The sequence below is a fragment of the Acartia tonsa genome, chromosome 8 (genome assembly GCF_053477335.1).
Source record: "Acartia tonsa isolate MP-2025a chromosome 8, ASM5347733v1, whole genome shotgun sequence".
In the NCBI taxonomy this organism is placed as follows: domain Eukaryota; kingdom Metazoa; phylum Arthropoda; class Copepoda; order Calanoida; family Acartiidae; genus Acartia; species Acartia tonsa.
In genome coordinates, this window is record NC_137267.1 from 8,577,151 (window position 1) to 8,597,081 (window position 19,931).

At 33.9% G+C, this 19,931-nt stretch overlaps 2 protein-coding genes across 2 annotated transcripts; both read right to left on the bottom strand.

The window, feature by feature from the left end:
- Positions 1 to 40: 40 nt before the first annotated feature.
- Positions 41 to 7,188, bottom strand: LOC145325390 (uncharacterized). Its single transcript, XM_080168382.1, has 2 exons — positions 7,131 to 7,188; positions 41 to 708 (listed from the first exon to the last, which is right to left on the bottom strand). Exons 1-2 carry the CDS (start codon positions 7,179 to 7,181, stop codon positions 274 to 276), a joined length of 486 nt encoding a protein of 161 aa, XP_080024508.1. The 5' UTR covers positions 7,182 to 7,188; the 3' UTR covers positions 41 to 273.
- A 2,119-nt stretch (positions 7,189 to 9,307) lies between these two features.
- Positions 9,308 to 18,672, bottom strand: LOC145325660 (uncharacterized). Its single transcript, XM_080168615.1, has 8 exons — positions 18,645 to 18,672; positions 18,084 to 18,158; positions 17,202 to 17,284; positions 16,465 to 16,526; positions 11,810 to 11,885; positions 10,741 to 10,779; positions 10,213 to 10,462; positions 9,308 to 9,450 (listed from the first exon to the last, which is right to left on the bottom strand). The coding sequence occupies exons 1-8, from the start codon at positions 18,670 to 18,672 to the stop codon at positions 9,308 to 9,310; spliced, it is 756 nt and encodes a 251-aa protein (XP_080024741.1).
- Positions 18,673 to 19,931: the final 1,259 nt, after the last annotated feature.

Below are 19,931 nucleotides of genomic sequence, written 5' to 3' on the forward strand. Positions count from 1 at the left end.
TTTTAAAGATGAACATACAATATTAAGAGTTAAGGGGTATACAAACAACAAAAATGATTTTCATTATTAAAATATATAAATAAATAAATATAAAAAAGTAAATATGAAAAATAGTTTTGATTATAATAAATTGTCAGCTTAAAAGTGTTATTTATTCTTTTAAATACTTTATTTATTTATTTCTGTTGTACAATTTGTTCATGAGAATTAAAATCTTTTTAAAAAGCATTAGGTGCATGCAAAGAATTAGTTAAAATGATTTTTTAAAAGTATTTAATGTTTAAAGGGGTTATTTGAGTAATACTCATATGTTTCACTTTTATCCTGCTCACCATTTTCATTCAACGACGACATTGAATTATTTTCCTTCTCAAGCAAAGGCGACATTATGCTGGTATCATTTTCCAATAAAGATGACATTGTAGAATTATCTTTCTCAAGCAAAGGCGACATTTTCTCCTCTGAAGACGATAATTCATCATTTTCTTCTACAGGTAAATTAGTAATCGAGGAGGATTTATTTGCAATTGCACCATTACTACTGGACAAAAGTAAGTCATTCTCATTATTTATGGGTTCATTTTCTGTTGTGTTTAGAATCTCATTCTCATGATCATCCTCTTTGTGCTCATGATTACTTGAATCATCCTCTGATTGTTCGTCAACAAAGTTCATGTGAATGAGGGCAGGGTTCACATCAAAGCAATTCTGAAATAATAAATAAAAAGAATCAGACGGTAAAATTGAAAATGGTTAGGATTTTGGTAACCACTGAACCATTCGGATTCTACTCTTCAGGGAATATACCTACTGGTCCTGGGGTGGTTCTAGGCTATTTTCTCGGGGGGTGGGACACCTCCAAACCCCCCCCCCCCAAAAAAAAAAAAAAAAAAAAAAAAAATTCTCCCCCCCCCATTTTTAAGCAGTTAATTTAAATGAGTGGTCGCAGCACTAGAGATACTTAATTTTCTTTTTTTATTTTCTCTTTGGGCAATGCTCATAGAGCTAAGCCTCTAGTTAAACATAAAGCTATATAAATAGGGTAAAGTTTGTGTCTATAATTCATTGTGATATCAGCAAGAAAACTTAAGAAAAAGTGTATTAGCATATATCATTAATATTCGGGGTTGAAAGGATAAGACAGAAGAAGTGCCTATAAAAAATGACGTCATACTGGCCTACCATACGTAAATTAAAATGTATACCGGCCTGCAATTAGCAATTTAGTCTGTGTATTGGCCTTTCATTGGTCATTTGTATTGAATGGCATCATTTTTCTATAAACACTTCGAGCTTTGATTTGACAGAAATTTTTATTTTAATTTTATCATTAAATGTATATTTTTTCAATAGTCCTTTCTCATCTAAATTGAGCATAATTCACTTTGTCAAGAAAGAAGTAAATATCACGAAACCTTTTCATAAAAAATGTGTATTAGTCTCTTGTAGGATGACTGACAGACAGACGGACCAATTAAATTATATTTTGAATACAAAATAGTAATGGGAATCTACACAAAAAGTGTAATGTTTATCTTAAACAGCAGCCAAGAAATCTAAGTTTCTTACATTACGAATTATAGAGTAGCTTCGCTCCTTCGAACCAACCCTTTGATTGCCCGACCTTTTTCTGAGAAGGCTCAAGTGTGCATGGTAATGAGTTGCGCATGTTTATGGGCCAAGACATTACCTCCCACTATAACTATTTTTGTCGCGCACCTTACAAGGCACCAGTATGACACGGTGTCAGGCCGAGATTTGAACCTCTCACCTCCCCAACGACGAAGAGCGGATGTGCTACGTGTTGAGCCATGGTCACGGGTATACCCTATGTCCCTGTATTAATAAAATGATTTACATATGAAACACATTATTCCATTAATAAACATTTTTTCTCTCTTTCTTTTCTCACGAATTATTCATCATTTAAAGACAGAATATCATTTTTCAGAATTAAAAGATAGAAATTGAAAATATAAGTTTTACAAAATATATTATCAAGCAAAAAGATTGGGGACAATAGGTTGTTTATTACACTAGTCCCCAAAGTTTCATAATAACGTTTTATTATTCGTTAGCTTCACAACTATTGAGACTTTAGTGACTTTAGGTTGAGTGTTCATAAGTTTCAACTACTAATTTTGATATACAGAAGGGTAATTTTGAGTATCATCATTGAAGATGTACTATAAAGCATCTTAGATCCCTTTATCAAGTCATATATCCTAAAATACTTAAAATGAAGATAGAACATAGATTTTTTCTTATTTTTCCCTCTAAAAAATCGTAGGTACTTTTTTATACAAATAAAAAATGTTTGGTGTTGAAAATAATCTTCTTCCTAAGGCAATTTATTTTAAGAAAATAGATGAAAACCATCCAAGGACCCTTTTAAAGTACCCCGGTGGTAGGCCAGCTCTTAAATAAAAAAAAACAACCAAACGGACATACACCGTCTCTCTTTTGTATGTAGAAAACAAGGATGATAACATCCATAAAAGCGAAGCACTGAAACGAAAGGACAAACGGACATTAACACTTGAATAGTGTCAGAACTGAATAATCTAAATATGGAGTGGGAACAAAACACCTAATTTAAAAATGCCTAACTAAAACACCTAAGTTTAAAAATACCTAATGTTAAAAACACCTACATTAAAAACACCAAATTTAAAAACACCTAATTTATAAATGCCTAATTTAAAAACGCCTAACTAAAAATGCCTAACTAAAATTACCTAATTTTAAAAATGTCTAATTTTAAAAATGCCTAATTTAAAAATACCTAATTCTAAACTATCTAAATGCCTAATTCTAAAATATCAAATATTTTCACTAAAATACCTAAAACATTAATCGAATTGGCTGATTGTTATTGCTGAAGGATCTTGCTAGTCGATGAACCAATATGGTTCATCTTTACAATGAAGCTTCCCGTATGTCATGGGATGGTTTATACAGTGTGTTTTTTTATGAGAACTTTTTTGAAAGCAATTTTACTACACTTATAGTCATCAGAATTTAATGATTAATGGCTTATTTTCTTCGTTTTTTAATGCAATTAATAGAACAACAAAAAAATATTTCAGTTTTTATTTAAAAATTACAGTAAAATCTAAAATTCAAAACTTAGGTGTCAACATCTAAAAATGGTTTTAGCGCATTTTTCTTATGCTCAAATATTCAACCTTTTGCAAGAATGGCTGCTAAACACTTCAAAGTTGCGATATAGAGCTAAATGTATACAGATACTATTAGGGACACGTACTAGAACATATCAAAGTTTGAAGGTCATATCTCAACCAGGGAGAGAGTACTGGCCCCTAAAAGTCGACTACAGAAAATCCAATTTTTTTCTTGCAAAGAGTAGAAGATTTAGTCATAAGAAAAATGCGCTAAAACCATTTTTAGATGTTGACACCTAAGTTTTGAATTTTAGATTTTACTGTACTTTTTAAATAAAAACTGAAATATATTTTTGGCGTTCCATTAATTGCATTAAAAAACGAAGAAAATAAGCCATTAATCATTAAATATTTTAATATCAATATTTCTTCAATCTTTCTTTATCAAACTAGAACGAAAATGGGGATAATCAACTATCACCCACCAAGAAAAAAAAAGCAACGCTACGGCTACTTAGGGAAGAAACCAATAAAAAATAAAATTCTAGAGGGGGGTATTCCCCCCCCCCCCCCAAAGACTTAATCGAATTCCCTTCCACACTACAATCGCCCCTAGAGGCCTCTAGGGGGCGTAGCCGCCGGTTTAATATATAACAACAGTTTTAAGATATGCTTAAAATTAGTTTTTTTTTAAATTAGGTATCTTAAAATTAGGTATTTTTAAACTTAGGTATTTATAGTTAGGTGTTTATAAAATTAGGTATAACAGTATACCAAAAACCAGATCAATCGGATAATTAGATCATATAAAAATTTGTTGTAAAGAAAGCAAAAAAATGAACATGTTGACGAACGGACATATGGTAACGATTATAGAGTTGCTACGCTTTCTAAATTGTACCTAACTACTACAGGGATCACCATGCAAAATTTTAAATCGATTGGATAATTCTAACGTGCCTAAATTAAAAAAGCTATCCGTCAGGGACGTACGGACCTACCCTAATTATAGAAAAGCTTCGCTTTAAAGAAAATAGTTTGAATCCCCAGATGGTAGAAGCCAGGCCATTAAGATGAAAACAAATATTTTTTTGCATCTAAACTTTTTATCTTTTAACATACATGGAAAAAGCGGTAAAAATTTCTTATATCACCATAGGACCCTATCAGCCACCTTCCCCAAGGCTCTGTTGTAGAGATCTTACAGGACATACAACCAGGGTTGTTAAAACCCGTGTTTCTTTAAAAAAAAACCAGACCCAACCCGAAAAAAACCCAGGTTTTATCAATAAAACTCGGTTTTTTGGCGGGTTAATTAAAATGTTAAATAAAAAGGCTTTGGTAAACTAAATAATGATTAAAATTGTTTTTTTAGGCATATTATCCCCATAAAAACATTTTTGTCTTATAATGAAAACTAGAAGAAAATATTCAAAGAAATGTAGAAAATAAAATAGGAATCTATTTTCATTTACTCTACTAACTTAATATTTAATGAAACCCCCTCACCAAAAATAATGGATTTCTATAATCTTCCCAAAATCCACAAAAAAACCGGGTTTGGGTTTTTGGTATGGGTTATTGGTTAACAACTCTGCATATAACCTACTAATTTAGCTAATTGTCCTTATCTGAGCTGGATCTTTAAATCATTTTAGTGGTGCGCCAGATCAGGGCGCGCCAGAGGTGGTCCGGATGTTTGTCTGTGTGTCTGTCTGTGTTTTTGTCTGTGTGTCTGTACCGAAGGATCTCGCTAACCGCTGAACCGATTGGGTTCTCCTTAACAGGGTAGCTTCTCCTAAGTCCCGGGAAGGTTAATAACTATTTTCTTAGGGGGTGGGACACCCCCAACCCTCCCAAAAATGAAAAATGCCCCCCTCAAAAAAATACTTTTTAACGTTTTTTAACTAAAATTAAAAATAATAGGGGGGGGGGGGGGCACACCCCCCCAAAAAAAAAAATTTCCACCCCCAAATATTTTTTAGAATTTTTCTTTTAAAATCTAAAATAAGAAATTGGGTTATCAAATTCGACTCCCCCCCTCCTCAAGTGCCCCTAGAGGCCTCTAGGGGCGTAGCCGCTAGTATAAAATATTGTACTGACACTGCTAAAGTTATGTATTGTTTTTATAATAAAACAATATATAATTCATTTTAAAAATAATTATAAAATTGTTTTCTCTATAGTTTTGCAAAAAAAATATTAAAACTAATTGAAGAAAATATTAATTTATTAAATACGATTCACCCCGATCTGGAGCGGTGGTTACACCAAACGAGTGTAGCTGGCGCGCCAGAGCTGATCCACTGGGTGCGCCGGATCGCCAATGCCATTTTGATTTAAAGATTTATATGAGGTGCACCAAATCTGTCGTGCCCCGATCCGGCGCACCACTAAATGATTTAAACATCCAGCTCTGTTGAAAATTAGAATTATTTATGAAGCATATGGTTGAAAGGGGAGGGGTTCTAGTTATAAGTGTTCCACTGTAAATGAAAAGTATTTTTTTTTTTTAAGAAAAAGCTCTGTACATATTTTCAACTTTACCATACACACTATTTACAACTTTTAATAGTTTTGTTTCAAAAGTTGGGAAACTTTTTTTTTCATGAAACATTAAACTTTAGATGTGTCTTTTTGTCTTACAAAGTGGGTCACAGTGGGATCTTTTGACAAAAAGCGGGACATCCAAAAAATTTTAAATCGACTTTTATCTATCCTAGGACCTAATAATGGCTGCAAGTAGACAACTAGAAAAGAAATTTTTAAAGAAAAATATTAATTTTTGGCGGATTTATGCCATTTTTAAAATAGGTAGTGAAAAACTTCTTGTCAGTTTTCATGATTTTCCAGATTTTTTTTACCCATTTTAAATATGTTATTGTTGTTAATATCTGTAAAAAAAATATTTGAAAACATGCCTTACAAGTCTCCTATTTTACTTATTCTGGGCCTACCTAAAAATGCCGGGATTTGAACTGGGTGCATCTGACGCTCTATTCTTGTTCACAAACATTGTTTGCATTGAAGAAATATTTACATAGACGTTGATTTAAAAAAAAAATTCCTATCCTAACTTAAGTCATGAAGGTATATAGATTTTTTTTAAATAGGGTAGCTTCGCTCCTACAAAACAGCCAGACGTACCTACCAAATGCAAATTAGAAGTTAACAGGAGCAAAATTTAAGTTATTTCCGAGTTAAAGCAAAAGAAATTACACCATTACTTCAAATACAAGCCTATTTATTGAAGTTTACTTTTGTCTACTCTTAATGTCCAAGTATTTTTCATTTGATCCCACTGTGTGGGTTTCTTCATAGGCGTTGTCCTGTTATGGGGGGGGGGGTTAATCCCCTAAATCGCGTAAACAATGGATATACCATTTCTTGGATCTTACACCAGATTTTCATGTTCTATAATAAAGTAAAACTTGCAGAGGGCTACAATGAGGATTCTCACTCCCTTCACCCCATGCCCTCCCCTCCTAAAGGATGACCAAATTGACTAATAAACGAGTTACATGACAGCAAGCAAAATTAACAATTTTCCCCCCAATCAAAATATCCACGATATTTTACATACATTCCTCCCTTCTAAAATAAATTCTATAGACATTTAAAATTTGATAGTTAAGGGAATAGTAGCTTACGCAATAATCCGTAAAATTGTGAGCAAGCTTACAGTCAAATGCGCTTATTAGGTCTGTTTTTAAATATGCGTTTATTTTATACTAAGCGTTTGGTCAACATTGAGAACAGTTAGACTTAATAAGCGCATTTGACTGGAGGCTTCCTTACAATTTTACGGATTACTGCGTAAACTTCTATTCTCTTTGTTATGCAAGTTCACACTACATTTTAAACGTGTAAATTTTTTAGCAAGTTCGCAACAAATCTTTTTATCATTCAAATTTTAAAAAGAGCATCAACTTTATCAGTGTTTAGATTGTACGTCCCTTTTTTTAGCTTTGCTTTTATGGGCGTTAACATCCTTGATTTACTTACATTATCATTATCATGTTCTTCATTGTAATCATCTGTGCTTCTTGAACTCATTATTCCTTTCTCTAAAAGTTATAAACACTTTACAATATAATTTTGCCTTTATTTTCAATTAATCCTTATGATAAAGTAACATGATGTTTGTCTGTCTGTCTGTATGTATGTAACGAAGGATCTCGCTGAACCGATCTCAATAACAGGGTAGCTTCTCATAGGTCCCGGGAAGGTTTATAACTATTTTGGGGATAGGGTACCACCACCCTCCAGAGAGAAGAGAAATCGCCCCTATAAAAAATTACTACCTCCTCCAAAAAAATTATTTTCTTTTAAAATCAAAAATAATAAATTGGGTTATCAAATTCAACCCCCACTCCTCAAGTGCCCTAGAGGCCTCTAGGGGCGTAGCCGCTAGTTATAAATATAATGAACTGGTATATGGTGAGAGCCAGGACGAAAGAGCGATGAAAATATGTATATTTGATTAATTTAACCATCCACCCTTTTTATGGGTGCTTCGCTTTTATGGTTTCAAAGCCCTGTATTTTTTTAATAAATCATGTTAGCTTGAAAACACTTGGGCGAGATAACAAATTTTAATAAATTCATCTAATTTGTAGATTTTTTTTATTTTAAATAAACAATTCTGTGTAAAAAGGCCTGACTGGCATTATTCTCCCCCTTTAAAACAATATCTGATATAAAGACAAAACAAACTAGCCTTTTTCACTTCACAGGGGGAGCATTGGCCGCTGACAATTGTCAGCCCTATGATTGACCATCAGACAAGCAACCCTTTGACTCCACGATCTTTGTCTAAGAAGTCCTAACTGTGCATGGTAGTGAGTTGCACCTGTTTTGAGCCAGGGCATTCCCCCCACTCTAGCTATTTACGTCGCGCACCTGACAAACCAGCAGTAGAAACCATTTTTAACGTCTTTAGGCATGACACGGTGTCGGACTGAGATTCGAACCTATCACCTTCCCGACGACGAGCGGATGTATTACGTGTTGAGCCAATATCTGACTTATTAAGACAAAAATTGTAAAGTTTTCCTTGATACGTTTCAGCTATTGTCTGAATGTTAGTATGTCCTCTCTCCTCATCAACATTATGAGCTGATTTATCATTTGCAGTGTAGGCTTTCTCCTCATAGGATGTTTTAAATGTCTCATCATTGGCAGTATTGACGACCTCATGATTAGGAGTATGAGCTATCTCCACATGATTAGAATGAGCTATCTCCAGATGAGTAGAATGAGCTATCTCTTGATGAGTAGAATGAGGAATCTCCTCACTGTTTTCCTCTGATGTCTTGAGGTCATCACTGGTTATAACTGCGGGTGAATCATAGGCAATTTTAGAGTCCTTGGAATTAATCAAAGAATCAAATTTTCAGTTTGTATTTTTTAGGTAACAAGGATGATAACATCCTTAAAAACGAAGCTCTGAAACAGTATGACAGACGAACATTAACTCTTGTAGAGTAACAGAACTCTGACTGACACATTGTCGAAATGCAGTTTTCTTGAAAATCATTCATGGCTACAATAATCGGGTAAAGTCCCTTTCGTGGGGCGTTTCGTTGTATTTTCAAAGTAGCTTTTCCCGTAATTCTGCTGGGGGCTCTAACCCTACGGGGCCAATTGTCTAGCCCTTCGGGGCAATCACTAAACCCAACTTAACCTAAGCTAACCTAAAATAGCCCAAAAACACTAATGTGAAAATACGAAAACAATCCCTTAAGAGGCGTTGCCACGAAAGGGACTATACCCCAATATTGAATTAATCAAAAGAGAGCATAGCTGATATTATTGTGATTATAATATTACCCAATACTATTAATGTTGACAAGGACGTCCAAATGAGGGGGGGGGGCGTAAAGGGGTGATTCCCTACCCCCACCCCCCCCCCCCAAAAAAAAAATTAAAAAGCTTGGACGTCCTTGCCTATATGATAACTCACCCCCCCCCCCCCAACTGAATTTGGGGGCACCCAAAAAATATGGAATTTGAATTTTTACCCCCCTCCCCCAAATGAAAAAGCTTGGACGCCCTAGTATGTTGATATCTTAACTTCAAAGAACAGGGCTGCGCTGATTTTAAATCTTTGTTTAGGAAAATCAAGTGGGGGTGCGTTGTCTTGTGGCATTATAGGTTATCCTACCAAAATATCTAATTTCCTATAATGTCAATTTTAAAATTGATTCTTTTGAAAAATTTTCCTCCATTTCTCTTTGCAAAATTTCGTCCATTGAGAGACTTCCTTTTCCGTTGGAAGTGTTGGTTGTCGCAGAATCATTGCTTTTCATACTTTTTACTGATTCTAAATAATAAACAAAAATAATTAATCTCAGGTTTCTTTTCTAAGTTTTAATGTATTCATTAGTCATACCCGCGGTCGTGGCTCAACTCGTAGCGCATCCGCTCGTCGCCTGGGAGGTGATAGGTTCGAATCTCGGGCCGACACCACGTCCTTACTAAAGACGTTAAAAATGGTTCCTACTGCTGCTATGTCAGGTGCACGACATAAATAGTAACAGTAGGGGGAATGCCTTGGCCCATAAACAGGCGCAACTCACTGCACAGTTACGACTTCTCAGACAAAGGTCGTGCAATCAAAGGGTTGGTTGTCTGATTGATGTTACTTAACCTAATAGCCTTGGGTGTTTGAGTATCGCATCACATTACACGTGGATGATGCTCTGGATTATCAAATTAAGTCATTCAGTCTGTTGATCTGTTTTTATGGCAGTCTTTCTATTGCATGTCTATATTTCTGTCTTTTTGTGTATCTTTCTGTATGTCTGTCTTTCCGTCTGTTTGTGTCTATATGTCATTATGTCCGTCTGTCTGTCTGTCTGTCCGTCTGTCTGTCCGTCTTTCTGTCCGTCTGTCTGTCCGTCTGTCTGTCCGTCTGTCCGTCTGTCTGTCTGTCTAGTTGTTTGAACTGACATTTTCATCTAATCATCTTTCTATGTAGTTAACATTTTAATTTTAGTTTTTATCTAAATAATATCCATCCATCTATCCAATCTAATCATTAATCAATTCATCCAGCCATCCATCTATCTAAATAAAAATCTACCTGTAGTATCTTCGTCTGGATAACCGGTTTTATTACTGTCATCATCGCGGTAACTTTTGGCGCCATTTTCCGACGCCATTTTGAAACTGTTGCCAGACGGATCTAGTGTCCTGGAGTTTGATTGTTTGGCACTGGTACTGATATTGTTGTTGCAGCTCTGCTGTAGAATTTGCACATCCCGGCTGTTGATGTTGTGCAGCCAGCTTTGTGTTGGACTGCAGTGGATCTGTAGCTGTTCTCTGTTTGAGTCCTTAAATTAAGCATGAGGAGTGGTAAAAAATGAACGGTTGTTCTAGTTAACGCTTGGTAAATGTTGTAAAATTTGAAATGTTTAAACTAAATTAAAAGTAAAGGTTGAATAAAAAATCATTTAACATAATCGTACTTGTATACATACTGAAAACATGATAACTATGAGATTTTCCTCTAAAAATATCCTTAATAACACATTTGCTTTTTTGGGCTATTTGAAGGCCAGAGGAGAAGGCTTCCCGGAGTGATTAGGCATAATTTTATAAAAATATTTACCTGTAATTTTGGATAAAGTTTTGATGGCACATCTTTTGTCTAAAACAAAATATAGATTTAATCAGAGATCTAAAGGGATCAGACAATGGCCCATAAATTGATGCACATTCCCAATGATTATACTTAAAATTATCCCCTCTGTAGATTACAATTATTGGTTAAAAAGTTTACACTCTCAACTTAATGAACCAACCAATCCAAATTCAGTTGTTGAGCCAACGAATCAGAAAACATTATCTTAAAACTTTGGGGACTAGTGTAATAAACAGGATAATGCCCTCACCCTTTCATTTTCCCATACCTTCAAAAGTTACCAAAAGCATGTACCCAAAGTTTTATAACCTAGTTCTCTTATTTATTGGCTTAAAAACTTCGAGTACTTTTAAATTTCATGGTTTTAACTTGTTGTGTTCTAACCTGTCCACCAATAATTATTAGGGTGGGTCGATTTTGGACATTTTTTTCTGAGGCCAAAGCGGGGATCTGCAAATGATTTTTATGAGTATAATACACCTCTGGATGATTTAAAATTTATCCTAAGACTTAAAACCGCTGACGACCAGACATTCAATTGTTTAGCTATTTGTAAATGGAAGTCAAAAATTTATTGAATCAGAACTATGGCTTCATGGTGCTCCCAGGAAAGGCATTGAGGAGTAGAATCAGGAACTTTTGACCGTTTCAAAAAATCTCGTTCCTACCCTGAGAAAATCCAAAAAACCTCTACAAATTGGACAATTCTCAATAAACCCTTTAAAAAAATTGTTTTTTTAGTGATTTCTAAGGCTAGGAACGAGATATTTTGAAACGGACAAAAGTTCCTGATTCAGCTCCTCAAGGCCTTTCCAGGGAGCACCATGAAGCCATAGTTCTGATTAAATTTTTTTTGAATGTCGTCTTTGCATATCAATAAGTAATCAAATATATTTTTTAGTGGTCGCGTTCTAAAACTCAATTTTTTTAAATTCTTTATCGGTCAGAAATGTTTAAAAGGTTAATTTTATCTGTTGCATATCCCCTCTTTGTCTAATTCCGATATGAACCCGCCCTAATAATTATCATTAATTACCTGGGTAAGAACATAGATAGTATCTGCTGTCTGCTTCAGAATTGGATACATCCTACTCGTTCCTTCATTTGAGGACCTGATAGTTAATACGTCAGGGTTAATCAGAGCTGGATCTTTAAATCGTTTAATGGTGCGCTGAATCAGGGCGATCCAGTTCGGCGCACCTAGATATTAGATTTCAATCTTTAAATCAAAATGGAATGGGCGAATCAGCGCGACCAGTGGCGCGGTACTGGCGCGGCAATGGCACTCAATGAGTGACATTGCCGATCCAAACTGGGGTGAACTGGATCACCCCGATTCAGCGCACCACTAAACGATTTAAAGATTCAGCTCAGGGTAGTAGAGATATTACTTAAGAGACATAATGTCTGACTGCACCAATAGGAGAATTCTTAAGGAACATTCAAGAGATCTCATTAGTTGAAATTGTGTACACATTTTGTTACAGTACGAGTTTTTTTTTCATTTCATACAAAGATAAAAGTCAGCTGTAAGCAGAATAATTTCTTAGTACAAAGCTTTGCTGAATCAGACTTAATTGCCCAAAAATTTCGTTATAATTTTTTTTTGAAATGTGAAAGCTTCAAAACAGAGAGGTTGATTCTTAAGAAAATTAGGCTCGCAAAATCGTTATTAACATAAGATTTTGTTTAATTTTTGTAGATTTTTAAAATTATTTTGAGGATTTTTTACAAAAATAATTTTGCCTCACCAGCAAGTCGCGAGACTAATTTTTTTAAAGAAACCACCTTAGCTTACGTCGAAAGTAAACAAATCGGATCATGGAAAGAAAACAAAGTCATTCCTAATTAGGACAGAAGTCACTGGAAATTGATCTAAGGAAGGCTACTTATGTCCTTCATCTAACAAAATCTAACTTAAGGGAGGTGACTTATGTCCTTTGTCTGACAAATTCTTACATTAGGAAGGCTGCTTATGTCCTTCATCTTGCAAAACTTAGCTTTTCTGTCCTTCACATTGCAAAACCTCACAAAACATAGCTTTTCTGTCCTTCACATAGCAAATTCTTGCAAAACATAGCAAATTCTAGCAACACATAGCAAATTCTTGCAAAACATAGCAAATTCTTGCAAAACATAGCAAATTCTTGCAAAACATAGCAAATTCTTGCAAAACATAGCAAATTCTTGCAAAACATAGCAAATTCTTGGAAAACTTAGCTTTTCTGTCCTTCACATAGCAAATTCTTGCAAAATATAGCAAATTCTTACAAAACATAGCAAATTCTTGCAAAACATAGCAAATTCTTGCAAAAAATAGCAAATTCTTGCAAAACATAGAAAATTCTTGCAAAACATAGAAAATTCTTGCAAAACTTAGCTTTTCTGTCCTTCACATAGCAAATTCTTACAAAACATAGCAAATTCTGGCAAAACATAGCAAATTCTTGCAAAACTTAGCAAATTCTTGCAAAACATAGCAAATTCTTGGAAAACTTAGCTTTTCTGTCCTTCAAATAGCTAATTCTTGCAAAACATAGCAAATTCTTACAAAACATAGAATATTCTTGCAAAACATTGCAAATTCTTACAAAACATAGCAAATTCTTGCAAAACATAGCAAATTCTTGCAAAACATAGCAAATTCTTGCAAAACATAGCAAATTCTTGGAAAACATAGCAAATTCTTGGAAAACATAGCAAATTCTTACAAAACATAGCTAATTCTTGCAAAACATAGCAAATTCTTGGAAAACTTAGCTTTTCTGTCCTTCACATAGCAAATTCTTGCAAAACATAGCATATTCTTACAAAACATAGCAAATTCTTGCAAAACATAGCAATTTCTTGGAAAACTTAGCTTTTCTGTCCTTCACATAGCTAATTCTTGCAAAACATAGCATATTCTTACAAAACATAGCAAATTCTTGCAAAACATAGCAATTTCTTGGAAAACTTAGCTTTTCTGTCCTTCAAATAGCTAATTCTTGCAAAACATAGCAAATTCTTACAAAACTTAGCAAATTCTTGCAAAACATAGCAAATTTTTGCAAAACATAGCAAATTCTTGCAAAACATAGCAAATTCTTGGAAAACTTAGCTTTTCTGTCCTTCACATAGCTAATTCTTGCAAAACATAGCAAATTCTTACAAAACATAGCAAATTCTTGCAAAACATAGCAAATTCTTACAAAACATAGCAAATTCTTACAAAACATAGCAAATTCTTACAAAACATAGCAAATTCTTGCAAAACATAGCAAATTCTTACAAAACATAGCAAATTCTTGCAAAACATAGCAAATTCTTGCAAAACATAGCAAATTCTTGGAAAACTTAGTATTTCTGTCCTTCACATAGCTAATTCTTGCAAAACATAGCAAATTCTTACAAAACATAGCAAATTCTTGCAAAACATAGCAAATTCTTGCAAAACATAGCAAATTCTTGAAAAACTTACCTTTTCTGTCCTTCACATAGCTAATTCTTGCAAAACATAGCAACTTCTTGCAAAACATAGCAAATTCTTACAAAACATAGCAAATTCTTGCAAAACATAGCAAATTCTTACAAAACATAGCAAATTCTTACAAAACATAGCAAATTCTTACAAAACATAGCAAATTCTTACAAAACATAGCAAATTCTTACAAAACATAGCAAATTCTTGCAAAACATAGCAAATTCTTACAAAACATAGCAAATTCTTGCAATAGGGGTCCCAAACTCAAAAACAAATTTTCAGCGCGATCCGACCACCGGTTCTTGAGATACGGTGACCTGGTGTCCTTGTTACTGACGGTAAGATTTGGGAAATGGTTCGAATCCTTAGTAAATTTTTTAAGTCCAAAAATTTTTTGACACTTAGAATATTTTCGACCTGGTGTCCTCTCAGTAGGTACGCTTTGTGTCACCTTGGTATTTTTTATTCAAAAATTTGACTAAGGGTCAAAATATTTTTGGACTTAGCCAAATTTACTAAGGATTCGAACCATTTCCCAAATCTTACCAGAATCTTGCAAGAATTTGCTATGTTTTGTAAGAATTTGCTATGTTTTGCAAGAATTAGCTATGTGAAGGACAGAAATACTAAGTTTTCCAAGAATTTGCTATGTTTTGTAAGAATTTGCTATGTTTTGCAAGAATTTGCTATGTTTTGTAAGAATTTGCTATAATTTGCAAGAATTTCCTATGTTTTGTAAGAATTTGCTATGTGAAGGACAGAAAAGCTAAGTTTTCCAAGAATTTGCTATGTTTTGCAAGAATTAGCTATGTTTTGTAAGAATTTGCTATGTTTTGCAAGAATTTGCTATGTGAAGGACAGAAAAACTAAGTTTTCCAAGAATTTGCTATGTTTTGCAAGAATTAGCTATGTTTTGTAAGAATTTGCTATGTTTTGCAAGAATTTGCTATGTGAAGGACAGAAAAGCTAAGTTTTCTAAGAATTTGCTATGTTTTGTAAGAATTTGCTATGTTTGCAAGAATTTGCTATGTTTTGTAAGAATTTGCTATGTTTTGCAAGAATTTGCTATGTTTTGTAAGAATTTGCTATGTTTTGCAAGAATTTGCTATGTGAAGGACAGAAAAGCTAAGTTTTCCAAGAATTTGCTATATTTTGCAAGAATTTGCTATGTTTTGCAAGAATTTGCTATGTTTTGTAAGAATTTGCTATGTTTTGCAAGAATTAGATATGTGAAGGACAGAAAAGCTAAGTTTTCCAATATTTTGCTATGTGATGGACCAAAAACCAATTTTATGCAAGATTTTGCTATGTGAAGAATCAAAAAGCTAGGTTTTGTGAGGTGAAGGGAGGCTACTTATGTCCTCAATCTTGCAAAATCTTTGTTAAGGGAGGCATGTTATGCCCTTCATCTAACAAATTCTCACTTAAGGAAGGCTACTTATGTCCTTCCTAGGAAGGTGACTTCTGTCCTAATTTAGGAATGACTTTGTTTTCTTTCCATGATCCAACAAATCTTTCGTCTGCTAGAAATGTTCCTAACTCTTGCAGGAGTACAACCATTACGTTGTTAGTAACCTAACCTAATTAATTTATTTACATATATCATTTAATTGTGTTAGAAACAGACATTAATCAACCGCTAACCAATAATTAATGAGAAGCTTTGTAACAAGGATGACAACATCCATAAAAGCGAAGCACTGAAACGGTAGGACAAACGGACATTAACACTTGATAGTGTCTAAACTGAATAATCAGAGTCGAAGCTAAATTGAAAGTAAATTTGTTGAAAAACTGCTGGATACAGGATAATAATTATGGACATACTTACATTTTTAGGACTTGATTATAGAGTTGCTTCGCTTATAATATTGTTCTTTGTTGTCCCAGGAATCAATATACCAAAAATCAGATCAAACGGATAATTAGATCACATAAAAATTTGTTGCTAAAAAAGTAGAAAAATCAACATGTTTAAAATGGACGTACGGACATTCTAGTAATGATTATAGAGTTGCTACGCTTTCTAAATTGTACCTAACTACTACAGGAATCATCATGCAAAGTTTGAATTGGATAGGACAATTCTAACATGCCTAAATTAACGAATAAAAGCTATCTATCTCGGACGGACGTACGAACAGACGGACGGACGGACGTACAGACGGACCGACCCTAATTATAGAAAAGCTTCGCTTTAAAAAAATTAAACCTTAAATTTTACATACCTATTTCCTCCTGTTTCTTGCACTATAAGATAACTTGTACTCTCGGAATTCACAATATCATTCTAAAAATATGGGTAATATTCGTGGAAAATTGTCAATAATACGATGCTATTCATAATTTTTCAGTTTTGCTGATAACCGGTCCTAATTCAACGGATATTAATCTGTTTTGAAGCCATACTTGAAAAGTTTTTCTAAATAATTTTGTTACTTGTTATAGAAGTTTAACTGAACCGTATCATGAAGATGACTAAAGTCCCTCCACAGATTATGATTGGTCAATTACAATGTATACTGGCCTCTCATTGGCTTTTCTATCGTATGACGTCAAATCTGTGGAGGGACTTTAATCATCTTCCCGTATCATTGTTGTAAATGGAGAAAGTGACGTCATAAAAGTGAGAGAGATGAGAGGAGAAGTTGGAAAGAAACCCCCTTAAAAAAAGATGGATAATCACTCATTTTTATGACGTCACATGTCGTTTTTTTTAGCAACTTGCTCATTGTTTTACATTCAATATGTTATTAAATTATTATCTTTAATTGTCTTTCAGAAAATACTATTTTTGATAACGGTGTCAGACGGACTGGTGAACGTACGGACGGACCGACCCTAGTTATAGAGCAGCTTGCGCTACTAAAAATTAGGGTTGGACCAGATACTTTTTTGTCCGGATACCGGATATCCGGCATTAGAAATCAGCCGGATATCCGGCTCAACCCTACTAAAAATATACCTGAAATGGATGTTGTGTATAATACATGGACTCCTTTCTGAGGGGTAGGGTTGGATATAGGCTTGTGCCTGCAGCCAAATCTCCTTAAAAGGTTAAAATTAAACTGTGTCATAAGTAAAGACGTTAAATAATAAGGTTGGCAGGAAACTTTTTTGGCCGGATACCGGATATTCGGCTGATTTCTAAGGCCGGATATCTGGTATCCGGCTGGATATTGAAAATGGCCCAATATCCGGCATAGAAATCAGCCGGATGTCCGGTATCCGTATTGTTTCCATATCCGGTATCCGACCAGATATCCGGCCTAACCCTATTAAATAATGTTACTTAAGTGGCGATTTTATATTCACTCATAGTAATAGTCTCAATTTTTGTCTTAACCCTTAATACCTTAATCAAAGCGATTTTTTAATACTGGCGACTGCGTCCCTAGCATCTTATAACCATCTCAAAACTTAAATCTAAATATTTTAAAGCCTTAAACCGTCCAAGGACACATATTAAGCTTGAATAAAATGAAGAACTCAATCGGTTCAGTGGTTATCGAAAACTTAAGCTAAAGATAAAACACTTTACTAAAGGGCAAAACACTGTGTATAAGGATATTAATGCTCGTTCGGTCAGGTATTAGGCTGAACTAGAGCACTCTCAGGGGAATGAAAAACCGTACTAATTAGACATAAGTGCAAGGCCCCCAACTCACCATAAGTTGGTTGAGCTCTCTGGTCGAAATTTCATTCCTTACTCGTCATGGGGTAATGGCGCAACGTGTAGGGTGTTGGTCTGGTAAACTAAAGGTTCCCGGTTCAAGCCCCTCCACGTGCAAAATTAACTCTGATGAAACACTGTGTCTGTGGATACTTTAAATAATATGATGTTTACCTGGCCTAGATTCTAATGTGTGTCTTCTGTGCTTGCGTTTGACTGGTAATGATTTGTATTTAGATTCCAGACCTTCTACACATTCAGTATATTATCATTCCATTGCAAAAAACGCGATATTTGGTAAAAGTTAATAATCATTTATTTAGCTTTTTTAGAACATTTTGATTTAAATAATAACGCTCGATCATTTATTACCTTGGGATTTAAATATTCATTTATGCTAAATTTTGTTTGATTAAATAACTCATTTAACCCTGAACAGTAGCCCATCTCTCCCCCCCCCCTCTCTATTATTTCAGCTCCTATTAGAGCTAGAGGACTAAAAAAATGTGAAGATTATTACGACAGATTATGACGATAGCATAGCCAATGAGAGGCCAGAATACACTGTAATTGACCAATGGTAAAATTTATGCTAGACTCTCATTAATTATTTTATTGTTTGACGTCATAATCTGTGGAGGGACTTTTTTCATCTTTCAAAATGTGTGCATGTCCCCTGTTCGATAAAGACAGACAACGTCATATTTTGCTTAATTTACCTTTTTATTTATTAACCTTTATGATCAGTCCTATCCATATACATTAGGGCGGGTTCATATCGGAATAGGATGTGCAACAGATAAAACAAACTGAAATAAAATTTCTGACCGAAATTTTTTTTTTTTAAATTGATATTTAGAATGTGACCACTTAAAAATGTATTTCATTAATAAAAAAATATGCAAAGACGCCATTCAAGTTCTCTCCACTTATTATCTCAGTTCATATTAGTGCTAGAGGGATAAATATTTTTTTTGTGCATTTCCCCAGTTATATAATGAATTTCCGACTTTAAATCAGTCAAAGTCATATTTTGCTTCCTTAACCTTTATTTACCAACCTTTTACCACAGGAAAGGCATTGAGGAGTAAATTCAGGAACTTTTGACCGTTTAAAAAATCTCGTTCCTAGCCTGAGAAAACCTCAAAAAACCTCTACAAATCAGACAATTCTCAATAAACCTTAAAAAATGGTGGTTTTTTAGTCATTTCTAAGGCTAGGAACGAGATATTTTGAAACGGACAAAAGTTCCTGATTCTACTCCTCAAGTTAGTTTTATCTTTTGCACATCCCCTCTTTGTCTAATTTCGATATGAACCCTAGACTATATAAGTTTGAAGGAATTTTAATTAATATAATAGATTTGAAATCTGCATAAAATTTTAAGGTTTTTTTTATAAAATTCGTTTTTTATATAATTCTTTATTTAAAGGCGCAAATACGATTTAAGTTAATTAATTTTGACATCTGTGATTGGTGGATTGAAAACTATCTGCGCTCTGATTGGAGAAGCTTAAGTGTCGTACATCATTCAACCCATTAGAGCGCGGGTAGGTTTCAATCTAGCTTTCCTATTCGTTAAAATAAATGAACTTAAATCGTATTTGCGCCGTTAAATAAAGAATTAAATAAAAAACGAATTTAATAAAAAACCCTTAAAATTTTATGCAGATTTCAAATCTATTATATCAATTAAAATTCCTTCAAACTTATATAGTCTAATGAACCCGCCCTAGTATACATATATACAACAGTGTTTTTTTTATGAAATCTTCACGATGAGAAGAGTTGGTATCACCCAAAATAAATCTTTGAAACCCCTCTCTGATATTAATAAAAGGCCTCTTCATTTCAAAAGTTATAATAATACAGAGTCATATGCTTTGATTATGTCGAAGTACGTAAAATTAAGATTATTTCATATATTTAACCTTTTTCTAATGTAAAGATATTTTTATGATAATTGTTTTAAATTTAATTAATTCTTAATATATTTCGTCATGATGGGAATGATAAAATATT